The 18,627-nt window shown below is 41.8% G+C and overlaps 1 protein-coding gene across 2 annotated transcripts in view; it reads left to right on the top strand.

The window, feature by feature from the left end:
* Positions 1-18,627, top strand: part of NCALD (neurocalcin delta) — a 61,559-nt gene that overhangs the window by 30,855 nt on the left and 12,077 nt on the right. For both annotated transcript variants that reach the window (XM_052786981.1, XM_052786982.1), the window contains exon 2: positions 13,225-13,621. In XM_052786981.1, the coding sequence (XP_052642941.1) occupies positions 13,244-13,621 (378 nt within the window). In that variant the 5' untranslated portion in view covers positions 13,225-13,243. The remainder of the gene's footprint in view (positions 1-13,224; positions 13,622-18,627) is intronic.

Raw genomic sequence — 18,627 nt, 5'->3', positions numbered from 1 at the left:
AAATAGTAGTGAAAAGTAAGAGATAAGGGAAAAAAAGAAATAAAACATCAAAGAAAGAACAAAGTTTTATACAATAACACAATAAATAAAAGTCCTCGGAAGTGAAAAATGGGGAGAGGCACTAAAAGTCGCATACAAGAAATCTCAGAGAAGCTGACATCTTGAGAACAGCAAAGAGGCAAAAGTAAACCAGCCTAAAAGTGTTATAGGATCAGCATTTCTATTTATTTACAGTCACTAGGAAGTGGTGAAAAGTGGCATTTTATTCCATGTTGGATAAAATCTTGATTTCCTAAAGTTAAACTTTGGAAAGAAGTTTTTGGTTCTGCCACTTCTGCTTTTCTACAACAATAATACAAATTGTTGTTCACATGAGAAAAAAATAGTTCGTTTGTCTGAAAACAGTTATCTGATGAACTTTGTTTACTTCCTCTGAGGATGCTAATAGTGAAGGCAGACATTCTGTTAACCCATTCATTTGTGGAGGAGTTCATCTTAGTTGAATTTACAGAAAATTTTCAGTGATGGCAGAAAAGTTTTCAAACCAATAATTGAGATTTTTCAGTCTAGATTCAGTCCTAGTTTTTATACAGTATTTCTCACTGTAGTTTGTTCAATGCTATGAACATGTAAATAATTTTTGTTTACTTCTTGCAAAAGTTTATTTTTTTTACTACAGTCTGTATTATGACTATATGATAGATTCTATTACAAAGGTTCCTTTGTAAAACAGTATTGTTTGTATGAGTGGCTACTACCTACACTAAATATTGAGAACTGCTAGAGTTTTGCTTATTGATAACAAGTAATAGTAAGAAAATAAAGGTTATAGAAGCATTTGTTTATACGTGTGTGAGAGAGATGGACAGAGAAGCAGAGCAAATTATTTTTGCACTTAATTTGGAAAATGTTTTTCTATGCCTCTTAAGGGAGTTCGCTTACCGACCTTTACCATGTTGTTCAAACTCCCAAATTCATTCCTGTTGAGTAATTTCTAAAATCAGGCAGCACACTGTGTTATGCATGAAATAGCAGTCGGGTAAGACACGGGTCTGTGTTTTTCACAGTGGGCTGTCAGGACTGGATGTCATTCTGACTTCCAAAATGAATACAAATCAAAATCTTCTTCTGGTAACCTTATAGATCATATCCAAGCTAAGTTTCTTATCAGGTTAGCACACAAATGGTGCTCAGAGGGAACAGAAAGCAGCATCTCCACATTAGATGCCTGTCGTACACCTCAAGATCCAGCCCTCCCAGGCCAGCTGCCCATGTAGAGTGGGGAGAAGCAGGTACCCTGAGGTGGCTTGAGTACTCTTCAGATTGTTAGAAAAAAGAGGATATACCGTCATCGCCAAAGGTAACCCCATTCTTGTCCACAGGAGGCTTTTCAGGGGGCACAGCAAAGTGCCTGAACTGGGGTCCATGCCTGAGCTCAGCAAGCAGACTGGATTGCTGGACCAGCCTGGGGGCAATTATGTGGTTTTCCTGTACCTTCTCTGCAGCACGAAGAGTATATCTGTGAAGACAGCAAAGAGTTTTAGGAAAAATAACAAAGACATTGCCTTAAACCAGAATTAAAATGTTATTTTATTTTGTCGGTGTTAGTGTTTTTCATGTCAACATGACTTCTCAAATAGAATTTAAATTATTACTCATCTGGATGAAGTTATCTTTTGAAAACAAATAGATTTATCTTCCTATTAATGTTTGAAAATAGGCATTTATCACGGAACAAATATTTTATTTAAATTATCAGTTTAAAACCTTTGTAAAATGAAAGTAGCTTACTGCACTGTAACTTGGGAATTACAAGTTCCGTTCAGATGTAGGGGCTGTAGGCTGTGCCATATGTCACGGGGAGGATGTTTTCTCATACATTCGCAGGAAAATCTTGGGTTTGAATGATGAATTCCATGAATTTGGCAAGACAGCATGAAGAATAAAATAAAAGTGGCTAGCCTCAAACTTCCCTAAACAACTAGGAGCTAGAAACTCGCCATATGTCATTGACTTCCATAAGCAATGCAGAACAGTAGAATATCACCCTGTTCTGTAGCATTACATACTGCCCTAAGTCATTAATACAAAGCAGATGGCTCTGTTGTTGATTAGAGCTGGTTAGAATCTGAAATTCCCATTCCAAAGGAAATTTTGACATTTATATTTATTTTCACTGCAAATTGGAACAAAACATCAAAATTTCCCAGTGGGATGGAAGTTAAAAATGATCTGGAAACACCAAATTATTTCACTTCATTGGCAATGAATTGTTTTCTCAATAATGTCAAAACCACTGTAACGCTAAAATTAACATCTAATATAAACGCCAAAACAAAATTCGTAAAAAGATAAAGTCACACTGAAACTTTTTACTGTGTGAAAAGGAAAAGATAAAGTTGAAATGATAAATTCTGACATTTTCCCAGAATTTGTTTTCCTGAATGTGACATATTTCCACAAAACATTTTGATTTCAGCTAAGCTGCATTACCTGATGGAAATGGGTTCTACCGAAAAAATGTTCACCCAGTGCTGTTCTTCCGGGGCCAGTAATTCACAGACTCATCTTGCAGGTTCAAGGATGTAAACATTCTGAGAAATAAGACATGCACAAAGGGAAAATTAACACTTTATCTGCAGCTTAGAAACTTCTTTGAAAACTGCTTTAAAACATTCCTACAACTGCCACAAAATTCTTTCAGTCAGCTGTATCACCTCTCACATTAAGTCCCTTGTGTTCAGGCACACTTGACAGTGCTAGGTGCTGGACAAATCATCCCTGGCTTGAACCTTCATATTTACAAACTTGTAAACTCTGACATTATCTTAGTGCATCTTGTTTCCATCTCCTTAGCAAAATTCTGGTCCTGGCTGCCAGAACCTCCCACTCCCACTCTCCTGTTGCTTACTTTCCCAGAGGAAGTTCCACTAAATTTCTTCAATATGGAACAAAAACTCACAGTTACTCTCCAGGTAGGAACGTCCACTGTCATTCCTTTCCCCACTATAAGAACATCTTTAAAAATAACTAGTTTGCCAGTTAATGGCTCCATTTTTTTCCAATATCATGCTTTCATTTTATCTGTCAACACCAAGTCTCTGCTGTGGGATAGAAGACCATCTGTTAACAATTTTTGTAAGGGTAGAGTAAGCACAAATGTCACTCTTTGGGAGTCACATTCTGTTTATTTACAAAGATAAAAAAATCAAGATCATGAATTCACATCAGCTTCTCGTGTTACTTTGTGCAACAGTAGCTTTCTGCTTTAGTTTCCGCTACCCTCCACCAAGGTATTGCATATATGGTTACATAAAAGGACTAAACAAGATGTAGGACAGATTAGAAACCCGATAAAGTTGCTGCTAGATGAGTTCGATGACTGGTGTGCTTGGGTGCATTGGGGAAGATTATGTTACTACCAGTGAGTGCCTTACACAAAGGAGAGAAGCGCTTCAGAAGAAAGGAGAATAAACCGAGTTTGACATGGCTGGAGATGTGAGTATCAGGATAAAGACAAATTGCAGTGACGCAGGTGTGTAGGAAGGCTGGCTTTTCTAACGCACTCAGGCCCTTGTTAGGTACCAAAATAAGTGGTGCTCTTTTCTGGGAGGTCTCAGTTTACTGGGTACAGGTGCTTTTTGAGAAGCTGCTTATTACACAGGTGCCCAAATGGAAGATGTGTTTCTTTTGAGAAGCCCGAGTTTAATTGTGGGTGCTGAGCACTTAAAAAATGTGACCTTGAGCATTTTAAGAAGTGTGGTCCAGAATAGGATTTTTAAACAAAGAGACTTTCAGCTCACAAGTTGCTCTCATAATAGGAGACACAATAACTGCAGAAAATGTCTGTCATTTGGATCTTGATATATGGTCTCCTTTTGAAAGGATGCCACTAGATAAAGTTGCCTCCAGCTGGAATGGGCTGAGAGATTTTGCCAGCTCCCCTGCTGTTAGCTTAACACCCACGTTTATAAATATTGCAAATGTCCTGCGCTTAGCGAAACAGTTGAATGCAGTAAAATCTGGAAAAGCAGCCTCCTGAGGGTGGATGTCCTAATGTACTCTGTTAGCAAAGTGTCTCTTGTCCTTTATCATACAAAATTAGGCAAAGGCAAACATACTTCTACAAAAATACTATTTCCAGAGAGTTTGAAGAAATCAAATATATAAATATATATCTAATTCCCAAAAGAGTCATCTTAAGTCTGCCAAGACAACGTTAGTTATTTTAAAGACTTTAGATGGTTCTACCCAGGATTAATAAACAAATCGTTGTTTTTTTCTTACAAAGCCTATGGTAAACTGTTGCTCCTCAACTCTTCACAAACAAATGATAATGAACCAAAAAAGCACGTGAATATTGGCATGATTTTTATTGTTGTGAGCTCTTGAAGAATGAGGAAGAAATCAAATAGTGAGACTCTCTGGGAATCTGGGAAGAGGGCTTAACCAAATCTGTGTGAGTTTTCCCCCTTTTGTCTGGTTTCTGTTTTCTTTTTTATTTTCTTATTTCTCATTAAGCAGGGAAAACGTTACTTTCAAGCTGTTCTGGGTGAGTGAAGCCTTTGCTGGTCAGCCCTGGGGAATGACTGATGCATGGTTAATGGTTGGACTCGATGATCTTGAAGGTCTTTTCCAACCGAAATGATTCTATGATTCTATGAACACTTATTGCATCATTTTTCACACTGCTCATAGGGTGGCAGTCCTCTGCATCACTTCCCAAAGCACTCCGGACAAAGCCCAGGGCACTGAGAAAGGCTGGAGGGCCAGACTTCCGCCATGTGCACAGGAGAGCACAGGCCCCCCATTTACACCCACTTATGTCTTGGAGGATCACTGTAGGATTTGGGAACATTGACTGCTTTATATGGAGCTCCAGAAGTTCCTTTTCTGGCTGTCTTCACTGCCTGTCTACCCCTACGTGGGGACAGAGGTTATACCTTAATTGAGCTGAAAACCTTCCTAAAGATGCCTAGGTGCACTCTGAAGTGGCAGAGATTTTGTGCTAAGGCGAGTGAGCTCCACCTCCCCTGTGTAACAGCCAGGCTCTAGATGCAGCAGCAGCCAGTAGCTGATTACCAGTAGGTTAAGAACAGACCTTGTTAATGTCCCCACACATTCAAAATCTGATGGGTGGAGGTGGAGCCAATAGAGTCCATTACATGCGCAAATACAGAGGCACTCCTCTTTGATGGATAGATGTACACCAAATTTCAGTTAGGATCAGTTTCACAGACAAGCTCTGAGTCCTAAATGCAAGGGTTTAAGATGGAAAGAGTGAGCAGCCGTGAATGCAAGAGGAGTCACTGCACAATATGTCACGCTGTGCAAACTCACATAACATGCTCTTCTCCCCCAACTCCCAATACTAGAAATACTTACACCTAGTCATTTTTCTTGTACCACACACTCAGCCTTACAGGGAACACTTTGGAATCAGAGAGCTACTCTGGAAGCCCCAGTGATGCTGAAGCTGATGCAGAGGTGAGGGAGTGCTGAGGGCATCATCCCTTTCGCTGCTTGAGGCCGAAACACCACTTACTGGTCTCAAAACAATTCCAGCCGAGAGACCGTGGGCATTGCTGAGAGTAACGCGATAAGCACTGGGCTGTTATCTAGTTAACCCACTGATGCTGAAGACCCTGATAGTAATGTACTAGCATTTATTGATGGGGCCACTGCCTTTGTGCTACTTCTCCCTCCTCCACCCCCACGCCAGCCCTCAATGCTAAAATGTACAAAGGAATTACAATAAAGAGAAACAGGAGACAATGTGGAGCAGCTGTAGCATTTCTCTGCCTGGGCAAATCTGAAGGGATAAGAGCCTGGGCTTTTGATGTTCGATATCCGTAAGCGCCTCCAAGTTTGAAACACATGAACTCTATGCAGCTGCTCCTGCTTGGACTGCCCACCTCAACTAAAACACAGAGCTGTAAAGGTTTTACTTTTATTTCTTGTCTTGAGTTTCTCCTGGAGGCTGTAGCAGGAAAGCACCCAACGAATACTGTCAAAGGAGCAATTAGGGGCACCTTTTGTAGGGGAAGGATCCCCGGTAAGGGGCTGGAGGAGCAGGAAGGTGACACAAAGCAAAACAGTAACTTGCAGCAGTGAAAATGTCAGAATCCTGGAATCAGACTAAAAGCGTAATACAAAATGAGTTAAATTTATTGTGATGAACAGGTTAGGAACTCCAATGGGTAACTGGATAGCAGATGTGTCCCCTGTTCCTTCTATTGACAAACAAAGCACAGATACTGAATGATCATTCCATCCACACCTTTTCCTCTGTTTTTTTCATCTTCATTTCTTCATTATTCTTCCTTCCTGTTCTTTAATGTCAGCTATAGTTTTAGCCAGAAGTTTTACTCCATAGTATATGTTTCAGGCATTGGGTACTTGCTATACTGCACTGCAAATCTGTTTACTGCTGTTCCTCATGAATATTGATAGGAGAATGTCAGATTTTTTTAATGAAACTTGTTCATGGATTTTATCTTTTTTTTTTTTGCTGTTTGCCAATATAAGCAGACAAATTGAGGATGGTAAGGGACAAAATTTTATACTGCATGTATTTATTTTGTTGCTAAGTCCCTCTGTGATTTTTAATAAGCTTGGTTTTCTTTCAAAAATATGTTCCAAGATGTTGTTTTTTAAAAAAATTAAATAAAAGCCTTTCTTGGCAAGCATTGTTGCACCGGTTACTCAAATGAATGTGTGAAAACAAAGTAGAAATGGCCAGAAGGAAGCAAAGTGGCTGCTTCCAAGAGCCTGCAAGGTAGTTTTCTGTGGGACCAAGAATACCAGGTAGCACTTGCGCTTCACAGCAGGAGGCTAAAACCTGAGAAGTTGTTCTTCCCAGCGCTGCTGCTGCTGTAACCAAAAGCACTACGTCCCACAAGTGGGATCCTCCACTGGCACTGAAATTTCCAACAGGAAATTGGAGAGCAGCGCTGGCGGTGGCTCTGACATTGTGAACATCGGAAGGGCAAAAGGAGAGCAATGCAAAAGAAGAGCGCTCTGCCCAACCTGCTTGTTGGGAGTTCAGTGAACTACTACAGAGTTTCCCGGTGCTGGGACATGGCAGAGATCACTGAACACACATTCCTGCCTTGCTCACCTGAGTCTCACTGGAGAGCTACAAGATGACAGAGAGTGCATTGTCCACATTTACTGTTGGGTTTGCATTCATGATCGGGCCATGGCAACGTTAGTGTTGCAGCCAAAGAGAAAGAGTATACATAGATGGGAAGAGAATGTGTCCTTTAAGATAGCTGCTGCTTTGAACCATCTCATTACATAGCTTGTACAGCAGTTAGCAGTATTACAGCCTGAAGGAATAGCTGACCTTATGAAGGAAACTTGGCTTTTATACCAGAATGTGTTCACCAAGGCCTTGACTTTTGTAAATGCACATATCTTCCCCCATTCTGTAAGGGCATGGACAAAGACGAACCAGAGATGCTTCTGGAAATGTGCATACGCTGGATCACAAATTACAGCAGAATTTGCAGAGACTGCCATGTGCTGTAATTGGTGAATTGGTCTTTGGTATCTGAAGCTTTACCAAGCAATGATAGCAGCTGGCAGAGGAGAAGGAAGACAGTACCTCTAACTCTGTGAATTGTTGAGAACAGGGCAAAATTTTGGCCTGGAAGGCCTGGGGACACATCCCCAGCCAAAGTCCCACACTCTGAGATGCATTGCAGTGTCCCCCTGACATCCCCCATCCCCCCCTTATCGCAGGGTAAGGGGATGCCATGCTGCAAGGTTTGGTCAACCAGGACAGAGCAGCACCCCTTCTTTGAGCTAGTGACAGAGCAGACTTGCAGAGTGACAAGCAGAGAAGTAAGTGGAAGGAGTGGCAGAAAGTGATGGCAGGAGAATTTAGCTTACAGGAGCCCTATACGCTGCACTGTGGAGGCTGGTATGCAGTGACAGGAGATGACTACTGGTGGGTAGGACATGAAAGAAGGTGAGATCCCTGCTGTATCCAGATGTGTAGACAGCTTGAGAGATGGATGGTGTGTGTAAGTCCACTCGTCAAATGTCCAGGTTTTTAGTAATGAACAACAGTTACTCTGGAGGAAAAACAACAGCAGTGATGGTGACTGGAGAACCACAGGGTCTGCAGAAAGCACTCGTACTACAGACAAGTCATTCGGCATTGCCACAGGGGACTGACTCCTGCTGCTTTCTCGCAACTGTCAGGTAGCAGCACTGGTTCGGAGTGATGCTGTTATCCCACTCAGCCTTTGGTTCATTCCAGTGGTCGTCAGGAACTTCTTCAGTTGCTTGGCAGAGACTGAAATCCCACGATTGCTAGTCTCAGGGAAATTCCCAAATTATGTGTTAGAAATGTTAAAGACAGCATTGCCCTGATAAGTGGGTTATTTCCTGGAAGCAGGTCAGACCATGTGTGTAAGAAACCAAGAAACAGCAGTTTCTGAAGGCAAACAATAATGAGGTGGTTCATCCCTGTTTTCTGTAATATTACAGAGCCATATTACTAGTCAAGTAAGATGGTACTGGTATGTCCACCACCCAGCTGTCTCTCAGCTATGCTGGAGAAATGTCCTCCTCACTTTAGTGGTGTGTTACTGAAACTTTCTCCATCCGTGCCCCAGAATTACCCCTGTGTGCATCCTGTGGCTTTAGAACTGTATAAACCAGCTGTGTAAATAGCTTCCTTCGTTGCCTAGTGTTATCTCTCTGCCACTGAAAGATTGTTCCCTAAAGCTCATGTTTTGTTATCTAACGCTTTCTAATTTTAAATTGTGGAATAACACTGAAATCACAAAATGGAGCTTTCCTTACTTGTTTCTGAAAAGTTTTCTGCCTTCGTTTTTACACAGTTGGTCTCTGTAGCCAAGCCTATGGTGTGATATGCCTTGCTATCCCCACTGGAATATCAGGCAGGACTTGTCTTCAAACTGATTCTTTACACCTTTCAGGTGCTTTGCACCCTGTTAGCTACAAAGTACCCAATATTCTAAATTCTCCATTTTTAGAGTAACACTTCCCTGGACAAGTGCCCCTTTCTCATTATACTTCTTCTCAAGAGTGGACTTACCTTCAGATTTAAGCCTAAATCAAAATTAAGATGTCTTGCTGTCTTTGGCAGACTGAGCTCAAAAAAAAAAAAAAAAAAAAAGGTTGTCTTCTATATGATGGGTGTCAAGTTTGAAGAGCAAGAGCATTGTTAGAAATGTCTTGCTAGCACTTGCTTATTATAGTGAACCCCCAAGAGAAAAAATAAATCTGATTTCCTTTAAGGAAATACGTTTAGATGCTTGCATTGCATTCACACAGCAATTGGTTAGCTGCATGCTCTTGGCTGCTGCAGCTTCCCAGCTCCTGAGAGGCGGTTGCTCAAGCAGGCAATATGTTTGCCTTACCCTGAGGTTTCAGATTGAGGTAACAACTGTAAATGAGCAGCAGCAAACTGCTGACAAGAAACACATGATAGAATAAGTGTTCATTGCCTTTCTGTCCAGTCAGTTCTCCCTGTTTGAGGAGAAGGCTGTAACAGCATTGATGACCTGTCTGCACACAATATACTGCACCGCAGGGAAAGTCAGTCGGTGTGGTGTCAGTCATGAACTGTAGTTCATTTATTATTCTCTTAGATGCTGAATTGTCACAGCCCGTTGTCTGTCAAACAGCTCTGTCTTCAGTCTCGTCTTAAAAACTCCACGCCTAGACCTGATCAGAGCAAGCTCTAAGTATTTACTTTATGGAGCAGAGCCTATGACATTTCTTAAAATAATCAGTGAACAGAGATTCTTGCCATAGCAACCACACAGCAGTGATGCTTTCCTTTCTGATCTTCTGTAGTTGTTGGCTGAAATGGCATCAACCCTTCAAGCCATAAACACATCACATTCTTTTACCAAACAATATTGCCTTCAGAATTAAGACCTTAATATTTTTGCATGTCATCTTCATTCCATATAGGAAGTCATTCATATATATTATGTCTAACACCATTGTATCAGAGGAAGAAATTGTAGAAACGTCACTAAATATAATCATTAAACACTTCATTTGTCTTTGTTTTGTATACCTACAACATCTATTTCTCAGTATTGTCAATATTTTACTTTGTCACTGCAATTGCCATATTTTCAACGTTTAATCATTTATTAGAAATTTGAAAGGTCTATAGAGGTGATAAAGTGTGAAAAAATGCCTAAAATCAGATCCAGTTTTATTTCATTCTGTGCATTTATTGCTGTCATTGTTAGCTGACATTCTCTTAGCTCACTGTACTCTGCTCATAATCTAATCTATCCTGAAGAGGCAGGTAGCAGTGTATGAAGTGATTATAAGGTTCTTCTAGTGTCTTCAAGGATTTTCTGTACTTGGACTGCAAAAGCATTTTGACCTGTTGTTGATAGAATGGGCACAATAAATCCCATCGTTACGGTTCCTAGAACACCACCTATTAATAAGGAACAATCTGGAGAGCAAAGAACATGATACAAATTCATCAGAAGTGGACTCAGAAATAATCCTACCGGTTTTGACTGCATTGCCTGGCATCACAGCAGCTGTGAATTTCAACCCCTTATTGCAAGTCACATATGGCTAGCTCTCCCTTTCTGCCTGGAGAACGTAGATTTTTTCTGATTGTGATGTTTTGCTCCTACCAATGCAATGCAGTGCACTCTGCTATTCTGTATGTTTTATTACTTGGTAAAAATACATTGTACCTGCAGCCATGTGCAGCTATAAAGGCATCATTTTTTTAACTGAAATACATTCTTATTGGCTACCTCTTGAAGGCCACTGCCTGCATGTTACCTTACTGTTCTATTTTTCAAAAGACTCTGGACTGGAAGTGTGCAAGCTGAGTTTTGCATTTTCAAATGTTTGAGATATTAAAAAGCAGCAAGGGATTATATCACTAATGCCAGCTCACTCCTACTGCAGCTGGCTTGCACATTAGTCAGAGATCTTCCCTTTCTACTCTAACGGTCTGCAAAGTGTGCAGCCCCTGGGGCTGCGGAATAGCTGCCCACCGTGGGTATGGGTAGTTGCTACCTTCTCTGGGGATTTTACTGGGTTGTTCTTTATTGAACTGGTGCCGCTCTAAACTAAGCCTGGCCACTTCACTTGTCCAGTTGCTCTTCCATCCTGCTGGCAGACCCTGCTCCTGTTGTTTTGCCTGACATAAACCCATCTGGCTACCCTAACGTAATCCGTTCACTCAGCTAATTCCCAGGTTGTTTATTATGGACCCCATCCAACACCCGCTGAAGGCAATGCAACCATCAGCTGCCTCGGCAGCTGTTGGACCGGGCCTATAAAACAGGGACTTTTTTGCTATTTCCAGGATATTAAGAGCCTGGATTACTTAAAAACTGTACAGTGGGTTTTGATTAGGATGAAAGGAGGAAAGGCAATAGAAGAAATTACCTTTGAGGTGGCATCTTCCACTTTCCAAGTGTTTTGGAGAGATTTTGGAGGAAAAGACATGGTTTGGATCAAGGCAGTCACCCAGGCTCCTGAAATGGTCAGGAGATGGAGAGTATCCCATCAGACAGGACTCCTCACCCCTTTCAGCCTCCTCTCTGTGAACAGGGGAGCCTATTCTCCATCAACTGTGTAGACAATGAGTTTAGACTAGACATCTAATTACCAGACAGCCATCAGTGGATCCTGTGGAGACACAGCTAGATCTAGGATGGATGCCACCATTTTACCTTTGAGAAATAAAGCTTTTTAGTCATTCTGGTCCAAGAACACAGGAGATTAAGGAGTCAGTCCTCTAGATGCCTTGGGGAGTTCAAATTCACCTTGGGGAGAAGGGGAGCTTCTCACCACAGGAAACAATTAACATCAGCCCAGGAGACCTTCAATTTCTTCTTCCCAGTACCAAATAGAAGAGACAGTAGATTAGCTTCAAATGGTATACATTTCTCACTGGCTGCTTCTGACATGTGATGATACTGTATTATTCTTCGTTTTTTAAAAGTATTACCTTGGTCTAGAAAGGACATTTTATTGAATGCTCATTAGCCACTCCAGACATCATTCATTAATCCATCTCTGTGGCCCAGAGAATCCATTCTGACAACACTGTGGAAGTCTTGTATAAATTATTTTGCAATTCTGCTTAAGTTATCCATGCATCACATTTTAGTTGTGACTGTCATTTGCATGACAAATTCTCAGGCAGGTTTCTGTTGATAGAGAATAGCTTCCCAGAATTCAGGTACAATGCTAAGCTTCCATTGAAACTGATGATGATGCCTTTTGGAGCCAACACACCCAGGCTCCAAAACTTAAAACCCAAAGGACATCAGTCGTTAGTAAATCTGCTGTACAATGTGATATGTAGCAACGTGCCTTAAATAAAATATAATTAAGGTGATTTAACAGAAGCTGTATCCAATAATATTTCATAATGGTTAATTTAAGGGAAACAAATTTCTAATTTTGTTGTCTGGGTACTTTTTTTTTCTCCTTTTTTTTTTTTTTAAGAGGTTTTTTTCAAAGAGCTGTGACGAGCCAGATTACTATTAGTAATAGATCCGATTTCTGGCTACAAGGAGAATTAAAAAACACAGTAATAGTTTGTAGTGGGGGAATCCACCATTGATAAAATCTTCTCAGATTTTATCTGCATTTTGAACTAAAATGGCAATTGGTCCATGACAAACAAGAGAGGCAACTTCTGGGTTGCTCTGTTTGATTCTGGCTATAAAGATATATCTAAAAGGGCTTTGGAGCCCCTGGTTTCAGTGTACACTGCAGATGCACCTTGATCCCATTTTGGACCAAGACCAAGTGAACGTAGCCTTTTGTAGCAACCTGGCTTCCACCAGAGATACAAAAAAAATGTATATCTCATTCAGATCAGGGTCCTTGAGACAGTTGGGTGACTGGGATGGAGGGTGTGCTGCAACACTCAGCTACACCTTGCAACACATTGCTTACCTCATGATTTCAAAGGCAAAGAAGGATGACAGTAAATTCAATGTAATTACAGTTCTCCAGACTCTGAAAAGACAGTGTAATCAACATGTAGATTAGGCTTCTGAATTTTTTCAGAGTATACCTGTAGTAGTGGATGGTGCCCGAAGTTTCAGTTGATTCCCAAGAGTGAACTATCATCAGAAAACTCAGAATCCAGCATACTGTTCTTCTACAGCCTCCAAGCTAATAGTTATTAATAATAGTAATAATAATTTGTATGTGTTTGTTTTTCCTCTGCAGGTAATACTTTGACACCAATATGGGAAAGCAAAATAGCAAACTACGCCCTGAAGTCATGCAAGATTTGCTAGAAAGTACAGACTTTACAGAACACGAGATCCAGGAGTGGTACAAAGGCTTCTTGAGAGACTGTCCAAGTGGACATTTATCTATGGAGGAGTTTAAAAAAATATATGGGAACTTTTTCCCTTATGGGGACGCTTCAAAGTTTGCGGAACATGTATTCCGCACTTTTGATGCCAATGGAGATGGAACAATAGATTTCAGAGAATTCATCATAGCCTTGAGTGTAACATCAAGAGGTAAACTGGAGCAAAAGCTGAAGTGGGCATTTAGCATGTACGACCTCGATGGGAACGGCTACATCAGTAAGTCAGAGATGCTGGAAATTGTGCAGGTATGTGCTGCTCAGAGGCACCCCTTGGCCTCCCTCCTTCCAAGCAAGTTATGAAGCAATGTTGCAATGAGACACCGAATTAAAAACTGGCAGCATTTGGGGGTTTATGATCTTGGTTCTTTGTATAACTGTTTGAATATAAAACGTTATTTCATCTGGCAAAGATCATGTCACAATTCAAACTACAGCATTTGATATCCATTGCAAGCTTTTCCTGAGCAACATGCTGCGTGGGAAGTTCTCCCTCGGGAGTTCTTTTGGTCTGGAGCACAGCAACTAACCTGCTGATAAATGTGATTCTGTCCTTTGGGAAATCACTGTCAATTAATTACAATTAATTACAGTTGGACCAAGTAGGTATCTTAGATCAACCAGGGAGTGTACTTTTAAGGAAGGCAGGCTCCCTCCACAATAAGAAACAAATCTACTTTGAAATCATGCTGTTACGAAGAACCAGCTCACATATTTTGAAAGGTGTCTGTCTGCCTAATTCCAGTGAGGTCTGCATACTTAGTATCATACTAGCTGTCTTCATATTAAGTTACCAGTATAGATAAACCTTACCTGGGTAGATGACGATTCCATACACAGCTTCTTTGAATGCACTTTCTTGTGGTGTTAGTAGGAGTTGCACCTCACTTTGGCTTCCTCTAACATGTTTTTACCTTTGAGGCATATCACTCTACTGAAAGCTTTAAAACATTTTTGATATGGTAGTATATTTACACAGCTTGAATCTGTATAATGCAGCGCCGTTTAAAAAAAAAAAAAAAAAAAGCCTGTTATCAAGATCCTTTCTTTCCGTGGAAATTTTGGAGTGCTAACTATGTCCTGTGTTATTCAGACTTATATTTGTGCTGGAAATCAAGGGAAAGGAATGCACACAAATTACAGGCTGCGATGGCAAACTGCATGTACGGAGTCAGCCTAAGGTGTGGTGCCCTTGTCTTTCTACCAGGGCTCTTCTCATGTCCTCTGAACAGTAGCTAACACCAGCACTTGCACTGCTTCAGCAAGACCAGATACAAAGCTCAGCTGCAAATGTAGGGTTGTTGCGTCGCCTTTCACTTGTTCTGGTTTGTGTTCCTGTGTCTGAGTTAAAGAGCAGGACTGCATTCAGATGGAGAGACCTCCCTGTCTCTGTGCCATGACAAACCCCATGGAATATTTGCACTAGAAGATACTCTGTTCCTTACAAATCTTCCTCTCCCCCGGATAGGGTAAATAGGCTGTCAATTATTGTTTTTCTAGCTGTATTTCTGCTCATGAGAAAACAAAGAGAATCCCAAAACAACAAAGTAAAAGCAAACACAAGGAGCCAAACCCGAGTAAGTGCCTGCTCCTCGGGAGGAGGAGACGCCCCAGGGACTGCAGGACCCCTTGCTGCTGTCAAGTAGCCCAGGAAGGCCTCAGTGCTGAATGGCAGCACAAAGCCTCCCAGGCCAGAAGACTTACAAACAGGGAGAACAATGCCACAAATGTGTTCGTGTCAAATTTAATGAAAACATCAGTGGCTAGATTCTCTGTAGCGGGCCAAGCGAGGACCAGCAAAACCTGCAGCTTTTTCCAGTTACCCCAGACCTGCTCACCAGCATGATTAGAGGCTGAACTGCTTTGCCTCCTCTCCACAGTCGTGTTGGTATCAAATTGTAGCATTGTCCTTTACAACCGTGATGCTATCGTCAAATGAAACTGCAGCTTAGGGATCAGTGTAGGGTGACATTTTGTGAATGTGTACATCCAACCCAGAGCAACAATTTGACTGTGTATGGCCCTCAGCCTGGCACTCCATCCCCCCCACTGCAATTCTTGGGAGGTTTGGCTCTCTCCTCCTTTCAGACCGCACTTGAAACTCAACTGAGTGATGCTTTCTTTCATTTACTCTCACCCCACATTTTGAGGGACGGCACAAAAATTTATTATGGAAGTAAACAGCCTAATAAGCCTGAGCAACAGTCAGTTCTGCATCATGGACCATCAGTGGTTTTACAGTCAGGACAGCTGCCCTATCTGTGATGGACCTTCCCATGAGGCAACGTGCTTGTAGATCTCACCCTGTTCTCTTCATCCAGTTTTTTATGGTCATAATGATCTCCCTGTATTGCACTGGTCACCCATAGCTCCTCCTGGTGGGGTAGGATTTGTTGCATAGTCTCTGGAAGCGTGTTCAGCTGATATATGAAACTGAAGTAGATGAGCACATTTTCTTGCTTTATTGAGAGGTTCCTTTGATGTAGAGTGATTAGACTTATAAAAAAACAGCTAACAACTATCACTTTCATTTGCGAAAGATGATTATTTCTTAATATGGAAAGACAGGAATCTGTATCAAATGTCTTCCTCGGGGCCCTCAGCCATCACAATCTTTCTGATAGTGAAAAACAGAACTCTCATATCTCTGATATATGTCTCAGAGGAACCTATTACAAGTCCCTTATCTGGCATACATTTGCATATTGATATAGCAGGATTTATTATGTTTTCATCGGGATTTTTGCATGAGACAATACATCAAAATGAATGCTAAAAGAAACACCATCAATCTAAAAATCTTTGTTTCACAGGAAAATACTGCCCCTATTACCGTGGGATTACTGTATCTTAAATAAGATAGGGGCAAGGCATGCTTTTCTTCTTTTTCAATCTGCTTCTCTTTGTGCTTTGAAAGTCCTCTCTCCGTAGTGATTTTCACTGTTATGCTAATGGTTACTTGCATTTCCTTTCTCATGCTCTGGCCTAATCTAACACCACTGCAGGCAATGCAGGCATTGCACCCTTGCTCAACATTGCAAGAAGGTGCTTGTGCTAACAGTGGTAGCAGCAGCAGCACTGAAACAGCAGAGCTACTGGTTAAGATGGCTCGTGTCCCACAAGAGCCCTAGTAACTGGCCAGCTGTCAAGGAGATGAACGTGAATGATCCATAACCACTTTCTGAAGCCTGTTTTCTCTGCAAAGCAATGGGCTAGAGGGCAAAACACCTGCATTCCTTTAAGCTCCGTTTACCATAGTGCTGTTAACCATGTACGCATAGCCTATCACAGACTCACCGCGGCTGCCGGTGAGCTTCCCCTAGACAACCGTCCAAAAAGCCCTGCTTAGAGACACACATGAGCCATCCACATGGAGCTCTCTGCACAGTTTGGAGGATCACATAACTTGAAGGACTTTAGCAGTGGGCTGACGACTGCAGAGCCTAATGACAGAAGGTCCACGGGGTACTGCTACACCTATGAGGCATAGCACAAAGTACTGTTGGATGACGCTTCATAGCCTGCCCTCTTGACAGACCTCACCACAGATCCACTCAGATTCTCCTGCTCTAGAAATGTTTTTCATGTCTCCCGTATGTTTACCTATAATCTAAATAGCCCAGTCCACTAAAAAATAGCTGCAAATCAGCTAGAAGATTTGTGTTTGTTCCCCTTACTGAAATGGGACATACTTGGTGAGAGTCTCTTAATTTAAGAGTTCAAATAAGAGATGGAAACCTTGTTCTAAGGATATATTTTTTCACCATATGGAGTCATAAGGCATCTTAAGAATACTGAGCTGAGAGACGAGAATAACGGTTTCAGTTTAATACAAACAGAGCACACAGGTTTCACTTGCTGGGCTAGTTTATTTGTAAGCCAGGAAGAAACAGAAGCTGACATGGGAAGAAGCAGAAGCTGATATTGCTCTCAGTAAAGACAGTGTCAAAATATCCCTATAAGATTGAGAGGAAAGCAATTTTTTTCAGGCCGACTATTCACTTCATGAGACTTTTAGCTGTCAAAATTAATTTCAACAGGGTAAAAAGGATTGACTGAAAATTTGTGCTGTCATTGCTGCCATCGTCGTAAGGAGCTCTTTGACACTTTGCCAAGTATAGCAGGAAAGTGCAGCCCCCACAAAGGTTTCTGGCCCGAGTGCAGCAGTGGCAGCCAGCGACTGGGAGCAAAACCTGAGCAAATGGGCACAGGGGTGAGATTTGCCCTAAATCACCCATCACTGCTCATCCACATGCAGGTGGAAAATCAAAGGGGAGAACTCAGCAGGGAACCAGCCAGTTCAGATGAAGCTGCAGCCTGTGCTCACTCCAGTGATGCACACAGGACTCTGGAGGCGCAATTTCTTGATGGCATTCAGGGGCACCAGGGAGCTGTAAGGAGCCCTCTCGACAGAAGTCCACCTGAAAAAGCTGCCCTGCCTCAGGTGGCTGCTGACAGATAACCACCGCCAAACCTTCTCCTGCTGAATGCCACTGGTGGCTTTCAGCCCAAGTGCTGTGAGGCTGAGGAGTCGTACTCCATGTGGAGTGGAGCATCTGCAGCCTTTCAGTCCCAGGTCACAGCCCAGGGTTCGTACAGCCCAGCTCCACGTAATTATCGCGTGAAACCAGCTCCCTTTCAAAGCTTGCTCTTTCAAACGTGCAATAAAGAGTTCTGTGTAGCTGCACTGAATTAATATGGGGCAAGTCTCAAGATTCTTAATCAGCTTTAGCTAGCTTTTACTTTGGGAAAACTTCCCACTGAACTTCTGAGTAAGGACATAAGAATTTGTCCAGAGTAACCATTTTCAGCATGAAAGGAACGCTTACTATGTTATTCCCATCTGGCTTTCCTACAATATCTCATCTGCTATTCCCTTCACACGCCTCTGTGAAAAGGACCCTGTAGGATGAAGTCATCCTGAAGTGCTTTTTTTTTTTGTCCTAAAAATCTGCATATTCTTACTATGGTTACTTTGATCAGGGTAAACACGCCTGCAGTCCCGGTCCGGGGCATTCCTCCCACACTTTCAATACAGATTCTCCACTTTGCCGTCCTCTCACCCAGAGTGAGGGAATGACCCCTCCACCTCTCTTCCTACCCCAGACAAAAGCCAGACAGCTTAAGATGCTTAAACATTGGCAGATTTATAAGCCTCATCTCTGCTCTGACCCCTGTGAGCCTTGCATGCTGATGAAGATGAGGAAGGTGTAAATTCTTACTGTTCAACCTCTCCTTCTTTTTCTTCCCCTATT

The sequence above is a fragment of the Harpia harpyja genome, chromosome 5 (genome assembly GCF_026419915.1).
Source record: "Harpia harpyja isolate bHarHar1 chromosome 5, bHarHar1 primary haplotype, whole genome shotgun sequence".
NCBI classification, from domain to species: domain Eukaryota; kingdom Metazoa; phylum Chordata; class Aves; order Accipitriformes; family Accipitridae; genus Harpia; species Harpia harpyja.
This window is presented reverse-complemented; position numbering and strand designations above follow the sequence as displayed.